The sequence below is a fragment of the Canis aureus genome, chromosome 1, assembly GCF_053574225.1.
Source record: "Canis aureus isolate CA01 chromosome 1, VMU_Caureus_v.1.0, whole genome shotgun sequence".
In the NCBI taxonomy this organism is placed as follows: domain Eukaryota; kingdom Metazoa; phylum Chordata; class Mammalia; order Carnivora; family Canidae; genus Canis; species Canis aureus.
In genome coordinates this window covers 86,180,448-86,199,904 of record NC_135611.1, presented here as the reverse complement: position 1 = coordinate 86,199,904, position 19,457 = coordinate 86,180,448, and the positions used below count along the sequence as shown (strand labels likewise).

The following is a 19,457-nucleotide window of genomic DNA, read 5'->3' as shown; positions in this document are numbered from 1 at the left end:
CTGAGATTAACCTCGACCCAAGTACAAAAGCTCCTTTATGATCACCTTTTACTCTGGGACGTGCGATTTGGTTTGGCTAATGTGTTTGTGTCAACATGAGCTGATATGATGGGAAACATAATTTGAGTGAAATCGCCATCATTATTGCGTTGGTATCCTCTTTTTTGGTTGGAAACACATGGGTCCCCTTGTTCTGACTATCTCCTCTCTCTACAGGCTCAGCAGCGGCTTTCTCAATGTGCTAGAAGTCCTGAAACATGAAGTGAAAATAGGGCTGGGTACAGGTCAGTAATTTGCTATTTGGATGTGGGCAAAGTGGTCGAGTAGGTGCATAATTTTATGATGTGACTAATTTTCAAGCAACAGTTTTATGTTTAAAAATTTAGTTTTATTATCTGGTAAAACTCTTGAGCTAATAAAATAGGTTGGAAGCAGGAAGAAAATGTATAAAGAGGGAGGAGTGTTGATGAGACTAAATTCCTGAAGGCCATTATCCTTGCTTACTGTTCAGAGATTAGGTAAAAAAGGGTAGGTCCTTCTAAGTTGTGTTAGGGGGGTTTTTGTTGTTTTTTTTGTTTTTTTTTTTAATAAAAAAACTTCTTGATTTTTTTCTTCCTCTTTTGTTTTGTCCTTCTGGCTAGATTTTGATGGTTTGGATTTGTATGGTTTTTGTTTTCAGTAACTGTCATCACAAATATTGTCTTGGAAGAAAATTATTTGATCTTGCCATAGTGAGCACAGATTCAGTCTATGCCAGTATTGAGAACTTTGAGATATATGAAGAACTTGCTTTGCTTTTGAGCAGTGTTTAACAAAATGAGATTCCAATTCCCACAGGCAGTCTGTTGTTTGCTGACTTGAAGGACATTCTAGGTGGCTGATGAGTTAGTGATGTCTCTATTTTTTACAGTGTATTTCAATTGTTTTTCCTGACTGTGGGCAGTGCAGCTCACTTACAAAGTATGAGACAGGCCCAAATGCCTAGGCATATCCTCTGTGAATCTTTTATTACTGTGTGTGAATAAACTAAAAAATTTTTAAATGGGTGTGGGACGCAAGGATTTATTTTTTGTTCTTGATGCAGTTGTCTTCCTGATACTTAAAAGCATTGGGATGTTTGCATATTGATGATGATGGTTGTCATCCTTTTCTGCAATAACTCACATTTCAGTTAATTTTATACCAGCAATATTAGTAAGAAATAAATAAAACAAAATGAATTATTCATATTTTTAAAGAGATATGCTAGATTAGATATTCTCCCCAATTTTATATGAGTCAAAAGAACTACGATATTAAAAAAAAAATTCTCATTTAAGTCTTCAATCACGGAGACTGTGGTAATATGTGGATATAGTCACAGGTGTTAAGGTAGTTATTTTAACTTCACAGAAAAGCTTTAACAAATAAGAAAAACATGGCCAAGAATTTTTGTTATATACTAGTCTGTTAATGAAAAATTTTGTAGACAGCCAAAAATCAGGTGGGTATTGCTTTCCAGTTTTCTAGAATTTTGGTCTCCATGATTTAAGCTCATCACATGACTTCCAGTTCTTGACTTTGAGTTGTATAGTGATGGAAAATATTTATGTAAAGTTTTGTCACTTACTAGCTATAAGAGTTTGAGCAAATTTCCTAAGACTTCATTTCCTTAATTTCTATAACAATAACATGAGTAATAACTATGTCTATCTTACAAGCTTGTTTTGAAGCTTAAACGAGAAAAAAAGTCCATGCAAAATGGTTAGCATATACTTGGCAGATTGTACTAGTCAATAAATATTGGTTTAAAGGGAAAGAACAATGTTGGTGTATTGACCAAAGGTTTGATTAAATATGATATATTGACTTATGAATTGGGAAAGTACTGTTGCATTTTACACAGTCTCTGTTGTAATAGCCCTATTTTGTTCCACTCTTTCTGAAACACAACCTTTATATACCAACCTGCCTGTTCCACGTAGCCTTCAGAAGATCATTTAACCTCACACTGTGGGCAGAGAGCAGATCCAAAAGTGGTTTGTTCACCCTGTCTATAAGAAGTGGAGGCAGATCTGGACTTTCTCAACTATTAGATAGGAGAAACCCACATGAAGTTTAACAAAAATATTGCAAAACAAGAGAAAGTCATATCAAAAAGAATGAGGGACACCTGGGTAGCTCAGTTGGTTAAGTGTCTGACTCTTGATTTCAACTCAGGTCATGATCTCAGGGTTCTGTGATCAAGCCCCACACTGGGATCCACAGTGGGCATGGAGGCTGTTTAAGACTCTTTCTCCTTTGGCTCCCCTCCCCGCTCATGTGCAATGTGTGTGCTTTCCTCTCTCAAAACAAAAATCAAATAAAAACAATGAGAAGATGAGCTTATCTCTGAAAATGCTCTACTTCAGGATCTAGAAGAAACTTTCAGAAAATTGCCATCATCCGTGGAGTACAAGAAGACATGGTACTATGAAAAGACCGCAAGTTGTGATGGAAAAAGGAATTTTTTAAATGAAAGAAGAAAACTGAGGGAAAAAAAGAATGAGAAGCATGTAGACAATCCTACATGACGGGAGGGAGGGTAAATTTTACAACCACTTTGGAAAACTGTTTGGCAGTTTCTTATAAAGTTAAATATACCTCTACATATGACCCAGTAATTCCATTTTGGGGTATTTACCCTAGAGAAATGAGCACATATGTTTTCAGAAAGAGTTGTACATGAATGTTTATACCAGCTGCATTCATAATAGCCCCACAATGGAAACAATCCAAAATCTTGCCGACAGGGGAATGGATAAGCAAACTGTGGCGTATTTATACAGTGGAGTGCCACTTAACATTCAAGAAAGAAGGAGCCATTGATACATGTGAAACAAAGGTAAATTGAAAAATATTTTGTTAATTGAAAAAAGCCAGGCACAAAAGAGTACATGCTATATGTCTCCATATGCATGAAACCTAGGGACCAGTAGAGCTAGCATTATGTTGATAGAAATCAGAAAGTGGTTGCCAAGGGTGGGGTATGGGGGCAGGGAAGGAAAATGCCATGAGAGAGCTTATTGGAGGGATGGAAATGTTTAATATCTTTCTGGAGGTAGTTAAATGACTGTGTACAATTGTTAGCATTGGTCAAACTGGGTACCTGAGTTCTGTGCATTTTATGTTATCTCAATTATATATCAATTTAAAAATAACAAGCCGTGTAGGAACCTATGAGGAGTAGAACGATTGCAGAAAATTAAATCAGTGATGTGGAAAACATGGTTGATCAAAGACCAAAGGGGTGTTTGAGAATGATCTACATGGAGCATAGAAAGCATAACACTAACACAGGGGGTTTTCCTGACCCACGATTCAGAATAAATGGAATAGAATTTTTGAAGAATAAATCTTTTCTGAGCTTAAGAAAGAACTGCATCATATTCAAAGAGAACTTACTCTGCCTAGGCTAAGTCATAACTGAACACATTGTGGCAAAATATTGGAATTGCAAAGAAAAAGCGAAAAAAGCCCTAAAACATTGAGGCAGGGAAAAAAATGTCAGTTATCAATAAAGCAATTAAAAACCAGTTTGGTTTCAGATATTTTTGCTGGCATGAAAAATACCAAGAACAAGAAAGAGTTTGGAGCCAAATAGTTGTTACTTAAGAATATTATATTGGACGAGATTTCTCCCTCATGTGTGAAGGCAACAAAATTCTCAGATGTACAAAGTTTTGGAAAATATTCTCCCCATGAATTCTTGGAAAAAATTACTTGAAAATCTACAGCATTCAACGAGTTTTGAGACAAAAACGACCAAGGTCTGGGGAAGTGATGGTAAATAGTCTATCAGGGAAAGCTAAGTCTATTTTAGCTAAGCTAAGCTAAAATAGAAATAAGATTTTAAAAAATGTAAAAGTTTAAAAAAAGAAAGCAAAATCAAAAATTTATCTTAAGAGGGAGTATGTACAATGTTAGAAGTAACATTTTAAAAAATTATCAGGCTGTAAACCTTAAACTGCTCTCAAAAAATAAAGTCAATAAACAACAACTACAGACATATAAAAAAATTAAAATGGCAACATCAATCAAGAAGGGCTTCCCTCAGGTTGGAAGAGGTTCCCAGGACCTGAGTACCTGATAGTTATTTTTGAAATCAAGTGCCAGGTCCTTGAGTTTGAGTGTTATATATTCCTTATACCATTTGAACATCTTCAATCTTTGATCATAAATTTTAAAAATAATACATACTCTCCAAGAAAAAACATTCCAGATATTAAAATTCTTCTATTTTCTGATTTTGTTAACAGAAACTGAGAAATTGTGGTTTATGTGTAAGGTTGAGAGGATGAAGATGTATTTGGCAAGTGGGAGCAAAATTATAAGTGTATAAAATTTCTCATCTCAGAATCATGAGACATAGTAAAAAACAGTAATCTGAAGGGAAAAAAAAATGGAACAAGTTTACATCAACAAGACCTATGAATTCGTTAAAACAAACGACATATACATGGAGCCAGAATCCCACTCTTTTCCCCCAAAGATTTATCCATTTATTTCAGAGAAAGAGAAAGAGAGAGAATGCGTGCATGCATGTACGTGTGAGTATGGGGGAGGGAGAGAGGGAGAGAATCTCAAGCAGACTTCCTGCTGAGTGTGGAGCCCCACTCAGGGCTCGATACCTGACCCTGAAATCATGACCTGAGCCAAACCAAGAGTCAAATGCTCAACCGATTGAGCCACCTAGGTGCCCCCAGAATTCCACTTTCCAACAACAGTTTCCCATCCATCTTACTTGTTCCATTACTGCCAAAGTAACAGTTCTTTGATCAGTCTACAGACTCTAAGCCACTGATTCCATGCTTTCTCAAATTCATTGTTCCACTCTTGATTAACCCATCTTAAATGCCAGAGTTCATTGCCATAATCATTCCCTTGGAAACTTCCTTGCTTCTCCTGTCCTTGCTTTCTTTGTACTCGCTTTGTATTCACTCAAAAGCCCAACCTCCTTGGTTATCCCAACTATTCCCCTTCTCAGTGTCTACAGCTGAGCAGCTAGAAATTGCTGGGAAAAAAAATTCTCCAGTGGGCTTTCATTTTAAATTTTGTTCTCAAATCCCAGATGGCCCTCAGCACTACACAAATAGACAATTATGTTGCTCTAATAAGCATGTGTCCCCATATTCCAAGGCAGCCTTTTCTTATTTTTCCTAAAATTTCTACCCTGAGGAGTGTTCTGTTTCTGCATTGTACTGACCCAACCTGTGACTTCTTAATATCTCCTGAGTCCAGCCCCTTTTCCCAGACAGCCGCCACCACCTGATGCAGGTTGCCATGGTTTCTTGCCTGCTCCTGCACTAGCCTCCTAATTGGTTTCATATTCATCTTGGGCCTTTTGAATCCTTCCCTTTTCATTTTTTTTTGAATCCTTCCCTTTTCAAAAGAATTACAACAAAAATCAGACCATTTCACACCCCCTCCTGCTTATACCCTTCAATGTGGTTTTGAATACGCAACCCTCATTCCCAGGCACACAAAGCTCTGCACAGTTAGAGGCCCATCCACCTCCCAGCCTTGTGTCCCACCACTCCCTCTTTCCTACACTGGTTATTTTTCAACCCGCCCTAGAAGTCACACTCCTTTCTACCAAAAGACCTTTGTGTATTCTGTTCCTCTGCCTGGAATGCCCTTTATGACACTCTTTACATGGCTGACCTCTTCTCATTCCTTAGTTTAAATGTCATTACCTTAAAGAAGGCTTCTCCCTGTAGAAATGGGCTTTCCACGTCCATTTTCTCTGCCATTAGCTGAATACAATCTAGAGTTAACATCTGTTTGTGTGTGTGTCTCTTTTCTTTCCCCTTCACTAGATAGTTGGCCCACGTGGAGCCGGTAACTTTTATTTATGAGCCTTAAATAGATGAAGCACATAGAAGATGCTCAATAAATAAATGACTGTTGATGAATGAATGAATGAATGAATATGAAATGAATACACACATATCCAATCATGTCGTTTTACGTGTCCATTGCTCTTTGACTCAAGTTTTTACTTTCATATGGTTTCTTTAGAGTCTTCTTGTAAGTAACAGTGTCCTTATTGTTGACTCTGGCAAGAAGTGATGGTGGTGTTCTTCATCATGGTAGTAGCCGGGCATGGGGGACCAGGAATGCATTTTCTGCAAAATTCATTCTTTTTGGTCCCTCTACATACCCCATCTAGTTTCCATCTCTTGGTCCTTATTCCTCTGCACTTATGTTATTTAATTGGATTTTCTCAGCAGCTGTTAAGATAGGTGATGTAATTTCTATTTTTTGAGAAACCTGAGGTTCAGAGTTACTAAGTAACTGACAAAAGGTCAACAAAGCAATAAAGTTCCAGATCCACAGTTCAAATCAGGTCAGTAAAATGTGAAGCTCATTATTTCTCTTTCCATCCCATCACAATGTCTCTTGTGATATGATAAAGTGAGGATTATACCTGCATTAAATGTGCTGCAGAGGGAGGAGGAAGCCATTGAATTCACTGGATAGCACAGGGATCAGGAAGTTACTCTCCATGGAAATTTCTGGAACAAAGCTTGACTCCTCCTGACTAAATACCACACTCTGTGTGATCCAGGGTTCTTCAATTCATCTGCCCAGTATTGTTCCTATTGTTATTTTATTAACATAACCAAAGAGTATAAGAAGATAAGCAACATAATAAGACCAGTCTCAAAATTATCTCAATAAATTGCATTGCATTGTTTTCTAATCTGTCCTTATTCTTTCTATTTTGATGATTTTGATTAGATATTGAAGAAAAGACTTCTTCCTGCCATATTTCATAAAACTTGTTTTTATAACTGCAAATATTTAAGTCTTCCATGTTAATACCATCCTAACAGCATTGCTTTTGCTTTTGTTTCCTTCCAGTCTTTGTCCTCGTACAGCTGACCCTTGAACAATGTAGGGGTGATGTAGGGACGATGTACGGACGATGACCCCTGCATAGTCAAAAATCCATATATAACTTTGACTCTCCCCAAACTTAATTATTAACAATCTACTGTTGACTGGAAGCCTTACCCAAAATATAAATAGTGAATTAGTTCATGTTTTGTATGTTATATGTATTATATATTGTCTTCTTACAATAAAGTAAGCTAAAGAATAGAAATTGTTACTGAGAAAATCATAAGGAGAACACCTGGTATGGCTCCTTCAGTTAAGTGTCCAACTTTTGATTTTTGGCTCAGGCCATGAGCATAGGGTCCTGAGCTCAGCAGGGAGTCTGCTTCTCCCTCTACCTTTTCCCTCCATACACACTCTCAAATAAATAAATAATCCTAAAAAATCATAAAGAAGAGAAAATGCCTTTATAATACTATGCTGTATTTATTTTAAAAATCTGCATATAAATAGATGGACCCTCACAGTTCAAACACATTGTTCAAAGGTCAAATATATTTTGAAATATGTATTCAGTCTTCACATGTTTCCATATCCTATAGTGATAGCATTTTTGTTCTGCCTTTACATCTTAACATTTTCATTGTTCTAGCAATAAAGAATTAGTAGACAACATATTTCAAAATTTAATGTAAATTATTCCCAAATCTTATTTGTTTACTTAGTTTAAGCTATGGCAGAATTAAAGTTTAATGGATTGTTACTAAAATGGATTAATAACTTTTAAAAAAAGTTTTATTTTAATTCCAGTTAAATACAGTGTTACATTAGTTTCAGGTGTACAATACAGCAATTCAACATTTCCAGAGATCACCCTGTGCTCATCATGACAAGTACCCCCCTTAATCCCCATCACCTATTTCACACATTCCCCTACCCACCTCCCCTTTGGTAACCATCAGTCTTTTCTCTATAGTTGTCTGTTTCTTGGTTTGTCTTTCTCTCTCTTATTTTTCCCTCTGTTTGTTTTGTTTCTTAAATTCCACACAAGTGAAATCATGTGGTATTTGTCTTTTTCTATGTGACTTATTCTGCTTATATTATACTCTTTAGCTCCATCCATATCATTGAAATGGTAAGATTTCATTCTTTTTTCATGGCTGATTAATATTTCATGACATATATATTTGTATATATATTTATATATATCACATCTTTATTCATCAAAATGGACTAATAACTTAAATAGATATAATAAGACTTATCAAGGAAGTGGGTGATCCTCTGACAGTACTCTTGAGATAAAAGAAAAAAAATTTCTATACAGGGGTATCTAAGGACATAGAAGACAGTTGAACATAGAAGTGAACTGCAATCTAGGGATTATTACTTAATAGGCTATTGCTTTTAATCTTTGAAGTGCAGGTAGACATTGAGAATTATATATATCTACCTAGAAATGCAGAAAGAATCCTGGAAATATAAAGTATATTTTATTAGTTATAGATGTATTTTTCCTATAATAAAACATATTAATTTACTTGACACTTATTATGCAACCTCATTTAGTAACTTTGGCATGTATACTTGTCAAACATAGTATTTCAATTTAATTATGATTAGGGAATTTTTAAAAAACAAAATCACTAAAAATCAGGGGTGCCTGGGTAGTTAAGCATCTTATTCTTGGTTTTAGCTCAGGTCATGATCTTGGGGCCGTGAGATCAAGCCCTGCCTTGGGTTCCATGCTCAGTTCAGTGTTTGCTTAAGATTTTCTCCCTCTTCCTTCTCCTTCTGCCCCTCCACCTATTCATGCTCTCTCTCAAAAAAAAAAAAAAAAAAAAGAATAAATGAATGAATAAATAAATATCAAATAAATAAATAGTTGCCGGTTTTAAATTCTTTTCATTGTTAGTCTGTGTCTATTCTATGTTTAGATAAAGATCTTTTCTTTGAAGTATACTACAGACTGAATATTGGTCACTAAAAACAAAAGCCCAACCTCATCTGCCTAATATTCCATTTATCTCATAAGTTTTGGCTTTATTTTGTCTGCCATAGATGTGGCTGGTGGTTATTCATCTTCCATGCTTGATGCAATCAGAAGAGCAGTGATGGTTTCCAATATCCTCTTAATTAATAAGATAAATGAGAAGAGTCTCACCCTCAAAGAGGTCTTCCGACTAGCTACTCTTGGAGGCAGCCAAGGTAATGGCCATTATTTTATTTGTCTCTCAAACAGTATTTATCCGTGCCAACCTGTGTCCTCGGAAGCCATATGAAGACACTCAAGAGTAGCATCAGCAGGCATCTCATATTCATGGCTGTTGCATCTCATTTAACACACTCCAAAATTAATGAGTAATGTTCAGACATGTGGTAGAGGTATCATTTCTCCAGCAAGTCCCCTGGCTTTGGCAGAAGACATGTTCGACACACAATGATATTAATTGCTTTAATGGATATTTGCAATGGTCATATGTACATGAGTTCTCTAAAATAATAAATTCTTTTCCACTGAGTCAAGTAACACTCTCTATTGGCCTGATGATGATGGCATAATATTATTAGTAATAGTAAAAATAATAGCCAAGGCTTACTGAACTCTTACCAGGTAAGAGGCACTATGTATCATGCTTTCTGTGTTCTTACTCCATCCTTACAACCACTGCCACTAATTCTATCTTACCAGTGAGGTACTGGAGTGAGGTGGACCCAACTGTCAAGCTATGGAGTACCATGATTGGAATCCAGAAAATCTGATGCCTGAATGCTGGTTCCTAAGCTTACACTGTGTTATCTTCCCACTGTGAATCCCAGCTCAAATGATGGATTTTGTTGATGTATTTAAGGATACTAATTACCCAAAGCTATTTAAAAGGAAAAAGATGTAAAAGGATAGTTGGTTAATATGTAAACACTCTTCCTCAGGTTTTTCTGGTTCTCACCTGTATAATCATTTTTTTTTAATGGAAAAAAATAGAGATTGGTCATTGTATTACTTTCAATCACTTCAGTGTTTTGGGGAATCTGGATGTATGATGGTGAAAATAGCATAATACCTCAGGGAGCTAGTGAGAAATGAAAACATTCAAGTAGAGACAGACGTAGAGAGAGAGAGATTTCTGAGCTACCCTGGGTCTCAGAAATGGAGGATGATAGAGGCTGAGAGTATCCTCTGAAGAGAAACCTTCTGGCTCTTTGAATGTTCTGGGCTGTGATGAATGCCATACAAAACATTTCAAGGAAAACAAGCCAAGGTCATGCTCTTTGCATTTTCCTGCATCTTATGATGATGTCATTTTCTAAAGTTCCAACTATTCAGTCACCCCTGTTTTAAATAAGTGTGGCACTCCCGTGTTTGTGCATCTGAGTTTGTGTCGATGCCCTACACCTGATCTTCCTGGTGCAAACGGATTGTACTTAAGTGCCTTTTTAATTCTAGGCTGTCTGTGAGATGCTTCATCAGAATCCTGTATGTCATCAAGCTGGCATGGGGTGCTTACCAAATCATTTTTATCTTGCTGTGTAGCTTTTAAATCCATTTTCTGGGCCTCTGAGCTTACTGTGATGAGATTTCTTCTCCTTAGCCTGTGCCTCTGTGAGACTACAAGTGGAATGAGATGAATGGATTGCTGTTTAAATTGTGGCATCTCCCCAGCTTATCACACAGCCTTTCCATTTATTCTCAAGATCAAGATGAGCCTAAATCACCTTCACAGGACATCTCCAAAGGCAGCAAAAATGCATTTCCTGAAATGCATCTGAATCGCTCACCAGCCCTGCTGGGCCTCTTTGCAATAATCTTAATTTAAACAATTTACAAATTTGTGAGAGTGATGGTGTCCCCCCCCCCCCCTTTTTTTTTTGATTAGCACATGCCTGACTTTCCAGATTCTAATGATTAGCTCAGTTAGTATATATATATATATATATATATATATATCCCATCAAACTCTGGCAAATTAACATGGTTATCTGGCCTGTTAAACACACAACAATTTTATGTTGAAAGCAGTCATTAAAAACTCATATTTTGTTATGCTTCATTGTCAAAGGCAAAATGAAGTATAATTGGCAAAGGAGGAGAGAATTTCCAGTGATTTTCTATTACATTTGGTCTTCCCACACAATTAGTAGGAGTCACCTAACTGCCTTTAACATTTTCTAATTACTTTTGCACCCTTGTCTTCCTTTAAGAATTCTTTAACTAAAAAATCTTGTTATTTTCTGAGAATAAAAGAGTTGCCCTTTTAACAATCTTTTAAGAACAAGTAAGATTTCTTAATCAGTGCTTGGAGAATTGCCAAAAGGCTGATGGATATCCATACAGAGATATATAACGTACCAGATATTGTCTAACGGAGATACCTGATCCAGTATTTTCACATCAGACTATATCTTGATGGTGACGGAATTCAACCAAGACATGTAAAAATGCAGATGCACTCCAGCTGGCCTTCCTTTTATGCATGCTTCCATTGGTAGCTCAGTGTACACTTAGATCATAGGCTTTAAGGAGCTTTAGATTTAATGCTTTTATTGACTAGGAAAGCCAACAACTCCCATCTTCTGAAACTAAATCATAAAAATGACATATGTTCTTCCTTGACATCCAATATTCATGGGACATGAATTCTTGCTATGAGATGGATCAAGTCAATAGATAGTATTGACCTATCCTATTTTAGAAAACCATTCTTCTCTGGCAACCAATAAGTCTGAGGTTACAGAGAAATTGGTCTGCTTTCTAAAGCATTGGCACTCTTGAGTTACAAGGATCTATTTACTTTCAGAAGTGAATTTTCTCCATTTGGAGGATTTAAACTAAGGAACTTATGATGGATATGCCTGCATTGGCAAATATGCAAAAGGATACTTATTTCTTATTTATTCGAGGTTCATTTCACTGCCAAGAAAATAGATCCTGTCAGCTGTTTCATAGAACAAAAAGGGCAAGGAAAAGAGTTGGCGTGTTGGGGGAAGAACAGGAGGGAAAAAGAAGAAAGATATTATGTCTATCGTCACGTTTTTTAGAGGGATGAATGGAAATCTTAGACCAGCTGGACTGTGAAGTGCGCTGATAGAGCTGAAATAGACAGACGCGGCATCTGAATTATAGATCATGGTGATGAGGGGACCTGTTTTTATTCTCAGATTTTGCTTTCTCTGTGCTTATTCTGCTTTCTGTGTGTCAACGTTTTAGGATCTCTTAGAATGAGAGAGTTTCTCTGCTTCACATTAAGATACTAATTTTTTCTAGTGATATGTTAACTGACTCTGTCCTTCTAAATGAGGACATTTTCACCATCTGATGACTCAAAATACTGACTGTTTATTCCTTTATTCCACCCTATAGCCCTGGGGCTGGATAAAGAGATTGGAAACTTTGAAGTGGGCAAGGAATTTGATGCCCTCCTGATCAACCCAAAAGCATCTGACTCTCCCATTGACTTGTTTTCTGGGGATTTGGTTGGTGAAACCTCTGAAGTAAGTGAAATAAATTTCATCAAAAGTCATCTTTTTCATGAAGTAGTCACATTATCTCTCCTGGAGGAAATGAAAAACAAAACCAGAAATGGAACCATTTAAAGGGATGCAGGAGGATCTTAAAAGGGAAGCTAGAGCCTTTTCAAATTATTATAATTTGTCAATATAATGTTAAGAATAATGGTAGTGACAAAAACTTATACTTTGAACATATTTGTATATTTGAATGTATTTGACTACAAGAAGCCCATTTCTTTTTTTTTTCTTTTTTTTCTTTTTTCTTTTTTCTTTTTTATTTTTTTCCCATTTCTTTTTCATTAATGGAAGTAGATTGTGCCATTGAGAAATAAATTTATAAGTCTGCTCTTCTAAATGCACACAATATATCTTTTTCTTATTACTTTATTTTGCATTTTAGGCTGTAATCCAGAAGTTCCTCTACCTAGGTAAGTGGATATATGTCTCTGTACTAAAGAAAACCTTTCCTTGTCTCTTTCTTGCGTACGGCTTCCTGTATGTATGGCATCAGAAGTTAAACTCTATGTGTGACCATTTTATTTGATTTATTATTTTATTTTAACATTCCTCAGCATTAAGCCCATTTATGGCACACTATTTAAAGGCAATATTTGAAATGCCCAGGCTCCTTTGGAAGATAAATCCAAAGCTGAGGAATGGCAGGCCCAGGGGAAGAAGCCATCATGTCCCTTCCTCCTCCGTTCACTCTGTACCCCCCACCCCAGACTGCCCTACCATGTTGTATTTGTGATAAGTTTGTGATGGAGTCTCTGCATCCATATTTGGTGTGGTTTTTTAAAAAACATGTACTTACATTTGGTTCTGTTCACTGAAAGAGAGAAATAAATGGTACTGAAGATTTTACTTTGCCTCCCACTTGGTCCAGGGAGCTCTGAGTCCTGGGTGAACTAGAGATGGGAGAGATGCAAGTGCCATTTCCAGAGCCCCTTCCTGCAGGCCCTCCATCTTCCCATGCTGAGTATGATTCTGGGATGTAAAGATGAGTGTTTCCTTTATAGTCGGGGCTGGTGATGCAAACCACTCCCAACTGAAAGGGCAGCCCATGGAAAGTCAACTCAACTTTCTGTGATTTCTGCTTTTGGTGCAGAATTCAGACCCTGATATTCCAATTCAATGCAGCACCCTTCTTGGTCATGTCCCCTTGTTCAGATTATAAAACAGTCTGAGAGAAAAGAGGCAGCCTTTTGTATTTTCCCTCTCAGAAGTGGTATTTATTTTTAAATCCTTTCTAGTGGCAATTAAAATATTAACTTATATAGGGGCGCCCGGGTGGCTTAGTCAGTTGGATGTGGGAACTCTTCATTTCAGCTCAAGTCATGATCTTAGGGTCATGGGATGGAGTCCCCATAGGGCTCCATGCTCAGCAGGGAGTCTGATTCTTTCTCTCTCTCCCTCTGCCCCTCCTTTCAGTCACACTCTCTTTCTCTCTCTCTAATGAATACATAAATCTTTTTAAAAAATACTGACATAGAAACATTTTATGAATGATTCCTTCATTTTTCTTTCAGGAGATGACCGAAATATTGAGGAGGTTTATGTGGGTGGAAAGCAGGTGGTCCCCTTCTCAAGCTCAGTGTAAGATCCTTGGCCTCTACCGGTTCTCCTGGGATCATGTGGTTCTGCATCTCTCTTGTGCCCAGGCAGAGTTAGGAAGTCAAAAAATAGTATCTTGTTCTTGGGATGACTATCTCTTTCTGTGTCTAGTTAAAATATTCACTTGACAAATCGTTTGAAGGAAGTTGCGCTAATCCTCAACTCTCTGGTTGGGAGGATTCGAAATGTCTCCCTTTTGAGCTGTTCAGATTGACTTTAAGCTCAAACATAAGGGAATGTTATTCCTGGTGGTGTTCTTATTATGAGATTTAAGTAAAATCGATTTCATATTTGGAAATGTGGAGAGCAAAGATATTCCTATATGGCTAGATATTTTGAGCTAATCAGTGTGACAATCAGAAAATGGAAAATGAAACCGTGGATATATTTTTATGAGGGAGAAGAAGTTAGACTATGAACAAACATTGGAAAATTACTTCAGATTATATTTGAAAATTATATACTGAGCATATTAATTTTAGGAGAGAACTTGTTGAATTTTAAAACGTGTTTCTAGATTGACCTTGTGTTCTGGAAATCTGCACTTAATGGAATTTGCATTTCAGAGATTTGTTATTGTTGTGCTTTGCCTTCTTTGGGGATGAAATGTCAGAAATTGAATGCCACATGCTTTCTTAATATAGTTCCGTGCTTCAAAGTGTTTGACAGAGGTTGGGTGTTAAAGATTTAAAGTCTCTTAGGAATATTATTCATATAACTACATGGCACAAATAGTGGTATTTTTGTGTATTTCAAAATCACCTTAATGTATAACTATGCGATGCTATTATTGCTTCAGTGTTATTTGAAAAGAAACAAATTCCATACTCCACTGTTGTGTAGACTGGAGTCTTCATGAACTGGGGCCAGTGCTGGGCAGCAAAGAGCTGTCAATACTAAAAGGAAGGGCTTCATTGAAATGATGTGTTCTCCCCAAGCATTATGTCATGATTGCTGGAAATTACATACTCTGATACCATTCTGGTAGAACTTTAAAATGAGGGACAAATTCAATTAAAAATATGAAAAATCTTTAAACCCTGTTTACTGAAAGTACTGTATTTTTCAATTTATCCTGTTGTTCTTTTAATTCCCAATAATTTTCAGGCCATTAGGATTTTAGGAAAATGAAAACTATGTACATGTCCCACTTAATGTTTATATGAATGGGACTTAATCTCTCAACTAGGCATCTAGGAACATTAAACAAAGCAAAGAGTATTTTTATGCCTCATATAGTGTACATTCCCATCACCCACAATTAAAAGCAAATTGACTTCTTGATAAACCCTGAAGAAGTATTGATGTGAGTTTCTCATTTAATTCCATTAATACTTTAAACTGACATGGAAAAGGAATAAATCTTCTTAATATATCATAACACTGATACCTAGGGGTTAAGTGTGACTCCTTATAATTTACCTTAAAGAACTTTATGTGATATAATAGAGTTAACTCCATATTGACAGAACAAAATTCCCCCACTTGTACTAGAAATTTTATCCTCACAGAAGTTATGCTGAATCAGCAGTAATTTGCCCACATTTTTTTGTTTTTCCTGGTGGAAACACTTTTAGATTTGATTGTGTATACACACCACCCAATGACAGAACAGATTTTTGGTCTTATTTTTATTTTTTTAAAGACTTTTCTTATTTGAATATAGTTGATACCCAATTTGGGCTTATTGAAAACACACAAGCAAACAGAGTTTGTGTTGTGGGATATAAAGTAACTCCGTAAATTTAGTTTCCAGTGTCCCATTCCTCTATTTCCAGAATTCCCACTTTCTGAGCTATGTCAGAAAATGCTCCACTAGTCCCCTCGCCCCTACCCTCCCCCCCATTCTCTGTAGTGCTGGTGAGTGTCTCCTGCTTTGTCCCCTGATCCCTGCTAAAGGAACATGGTTACCTGATGTCTAACCCACATGAGTGGGCTTAAGAATTTGGAGAAGATGTGCAAGATCCCCTAATAGGCAGCAGCTATATGCCCAGCCTTTGCAAGTTCCTACGCCTTTATCTTCCTTAAGGATGTATATTTTGATGATGAGCATCAGTGTTCATTTGGATGAAGGTTTCACATGCAGTGTATATAAACAAGCACGGCAGCAGCAGCAGGAAGAGTGACCATCTACAACCAGTCTGTCAAGCATTACATTTATCCCTGGGAGTATGTTAAGACCTGAGTATCTTTCCTAGTAAAAATAGAATGTGTTGACATGTTTACGTGTAGTTCAATCTCCCTGCATCTCTTATAACTTGTGTTTGGTTTCATCAAGGGCAGTGTTTCTGAGTGTTACATTTGCTTTTTTCAGTATGACTGGCATTGGCCGTACATGTGGCTAGATGCTCTACACTTGGAAATGTTGGCTTTGCCTACTGTGGCTTGACTTTCTGAATCGTGGCAAGGTGGTATTTCAAGCCCAACTCTATTTGTCACTTTATGTCCGAATATTTGCTCTCTGACAGGAAAGAAAGAATTAAGACTTCTTATCAGGCTCCTGACCTCGCCTTGCACTATTTTCCTCTGCTCTCATGGTATTTTTAATGGAATACTCTTTAGTGGGTAAAAATGGATTTAATAGTGCTGACAGTCATACATTTAAAAGATATTTTCTACCACAGAACACAAAAACAGGCTAATCGGCTAAGGTGAATTTAATTTCCAAAAGGGAATGAAACATGGGATTAGGACCTGAGAGGTTGTCCTGGTCATTGTAACCTGAGGCTGAGACTGCTCCCTTCATTGGCTCCTTTTCAGATTTAATTGTCAAAGGTTCTGGAATCCAAGGGAATATTTTAGAACTAGCTCCCTTCAAGCCAGGAGGAGGTCTCTCTAAGCTACTATTGTGAGCATTGAACCCGACTGAATCTCTTTTTCATTTCCCTGAGAAGTGGCTGGAAAGTGGTTGGAAACATTCCTGTTATGCTTAGCTGATTTTGGACTGTGCCCTTGAACATCCCTGTTGGCAACCACAACTGAGATGTCAGAGAGGTGACATAATGGATGTGAGATCCAGCAATGTATTTTGAATCTTCACTCCCTTCCAGACTCTTCCTATTTTTAATTTTTTCACCTCAGAACTAGACATATGGAAAGCTTTCAAGGCAAGCTGGAAGGCACATTATATCGATTCTACCTTGTGCTATACATGGAAGATATCCAGAACTGGATGCTTCTGTAGCCTAGTGGACATCTTTACATTGTTGTCCATTTTTTTTAAATTGATAATATTGTTGGACACATTCACATGTCTAAAAGGAGCATTCTGAGTTTTTAAAAGGTAGGCTAAGAAATGTATCATGGCAGTGTCTTGAAATAATTTTCAAATTACATGGATTGTTATGAGCTTCTGAGATTTTTTTTTAAAGGCTCAGAAGAGATATTTGCAATTTCAGAACAATCTAGCCCCTTTAAGTATGATTTTGGACCCTAGCCCTTTTCAGTGTCTCTAAAGAAAAAGTGTGGAAAGAATTGCACTGATGAACAGATGCTATCAGAAAGCCCTCACATTGGACCCCCTGTGTGTTTTCTTGCTCAGCCTCTCCCATTCCCTCCCACAGCCCCAGGGGTGAGAGAGATCTAAGAGCTGAGGGGTTAGTTTGTATCTCTCATCCAAATTTACTGAAATGCAAAAGTTGAACAGGCCAGTAATGGAACTCAGTGCAAATTCCAAGACGGATTTCAGAGTCCATGCAGAGCAAGTGACTTGAACAGATGTCATGTGGCATTGACTTACCTATTCATTTCCTATTCAAAAGCCTGTCAGAAAGCATTCTGTATCAAAAACCACCTTACATTGTATGTTAAACTCCTGATAGCTGCTCTTAAGAATATATATGTGTGTATTCATGGGGACATTTTTACTCAATATTTGTATGATTTGCTTATTGTTCATGTGCTGAGTGAGCTCCTTTGTGCTTCAGACAAAAATAAATGAGATTTTGTGTTTACATCTTTGTTGTTGTGAGTTCTATCACTCTGACAGAAGGGAGATTAATCATACAATGTTCTTCTCCTTTTAACATGAATTTTTAAAAATAGAATAGAATATTTAGCTATATACAACATGTATCTTCCCTTTTGTGATAGACAATATACATGACTTAAAAATTAAGCTATAATGCCAGCCCTTTAGAATAGGATTGCTATTGCTTTTGATTTCAGCATAGTTAAATTTCATATTTTCTAAAGTCACAATCCAGAGTAATAAATGCACTTAAACATCAAGAATCAGTTCACACATGCATATATATGTGCATGTGGATTTAAAACAAAAGTCTCATAAAATAATACTTTCCCTATCTGTGATGCCCTGGGCTATTTTCTGTCTCTTGCTCTCTTCTATTCCTTTCTGTTCTGTGCTATTTAAGTTTTTTTTATGCGGGTAGTTATTTCCCAAATTGGTTTCTTGAACCCAGTGGGTTGTCACCTGCAGTGAAGAAGCAGGGTATCCAGTGTCTTTTGAGCTGTGCACTGTAAGTCTCCATGACTGCATTCTGTGATCTGGGCATGACCTAAGTACCTGCCTTAGAGTAATGAGGATGACTAAATGGAATAATACATAGCCAGCACTTAGGAGAGCATGTGGGACAAAGTGAGTGCTCACCATCTGGTAGTTTTTTTTTGTGTTTTTTTTTTTTTTTTTTTAATGAATACAGACTGAACAGAAATAAAAATAATTTAAGCTGTATTTTTATCAGTTTATTTTTTAGAATCTAAATCCAGTGATTTAGGATCTCTCTGTGCATAAAAATATTCTGGAAGGATTAAATCTGATTTTTTTCAGCACTATTATGTTCATTTTTTATTTATAACATGAAGCATGAGAAAGTAGTAGAAGATTTGGTCTATAAATTCACCCTCAAATGTTCTGAGCAACCCACTATGCATCTTTTTTCCTTCCTGAGGAACAACTTAATCAAAATACCCAGAAGAGAACTCTCAGGTGCCTAATCTAGTAATAATGTGTGCCTAATTTGTAACTGTGGGTACAGAGTTCTGTAATAGTTAATTAACAGACATGTGCAAATTATTGCATGGTACTAAATTAGGCATTTAGGGGATCCCTGGGTGGCGCAGCGGTTTGGCGCCTGCCTTTGGCCCAGGGCGCGATCCTGGAGACCCGGGATCGAATCCCACGTCGGGCTCCCGGTGCATGGAGCCTGCTTCTCCCTCTGCCTATGTCTCTGCCTCTCTCTCTCTCACTGTGTGCCTATCATAAATAAATAAAAAAAAAAAAAAAAAAAAAAAAAAAAAAAAAAAATAAATTAGGCATTTAAATAAAATAAGGTGTAGATGCAAAAATTCTTGCCAGTGGCAAAATAGGACCTGTAGTAGGATGTTTTAAGACTCCATGCTGAGGCCACTCAGTTAAAGGAATGGGATCCATAAGTATTGTCACCAGTTGGAGCAGGCTTTGGGTTCTGGGGTGTTAATTCTATTTTAAAATGAGACTAGAGGGAAAATTTTTT

The 19,457-nt window shown here is 36.9% G+C and overlaps 1 protein-coding gene across 1 annotated transcript in view; it reads left to right on the top strand.

Moving 5' to 3' along the window:
• The window catches only part of GDA (guanine deaminase), an 81,316-nt gene extending 63,380 nt beyond the window's left edge, over positions 1 to 17,936 (top strand). Inside the window, exons 10-14 of the mRNA XM_077907093.1 lie at positions 217 to 284; positions 8,923 to 9,069; positions 12,221 to 12,351; positions 12,770 to 12,797; positions 13,899 to 17,936. Coding sequence (XP_077763219.1) covers positions 217 to 284; positions 8,923 to 9,069; positions 12,221 to 12,351; positions 12,770 to 12,797; positions 13,899 to 13,969 — 445 coding nt within the window. The 3' untranslated portion in view covers positions 13,970 to 17,936. The remainder of the gene's footprint in view (positions 1 to 216; positions 285 to 8,922; positions 9,070 to 12,220; positions 12,352 to 12,769; positions 12,798 to 13,898) is intronic.
• Positions 17,937 to 19,457: the final 1,521 nt, after the last annotated feature.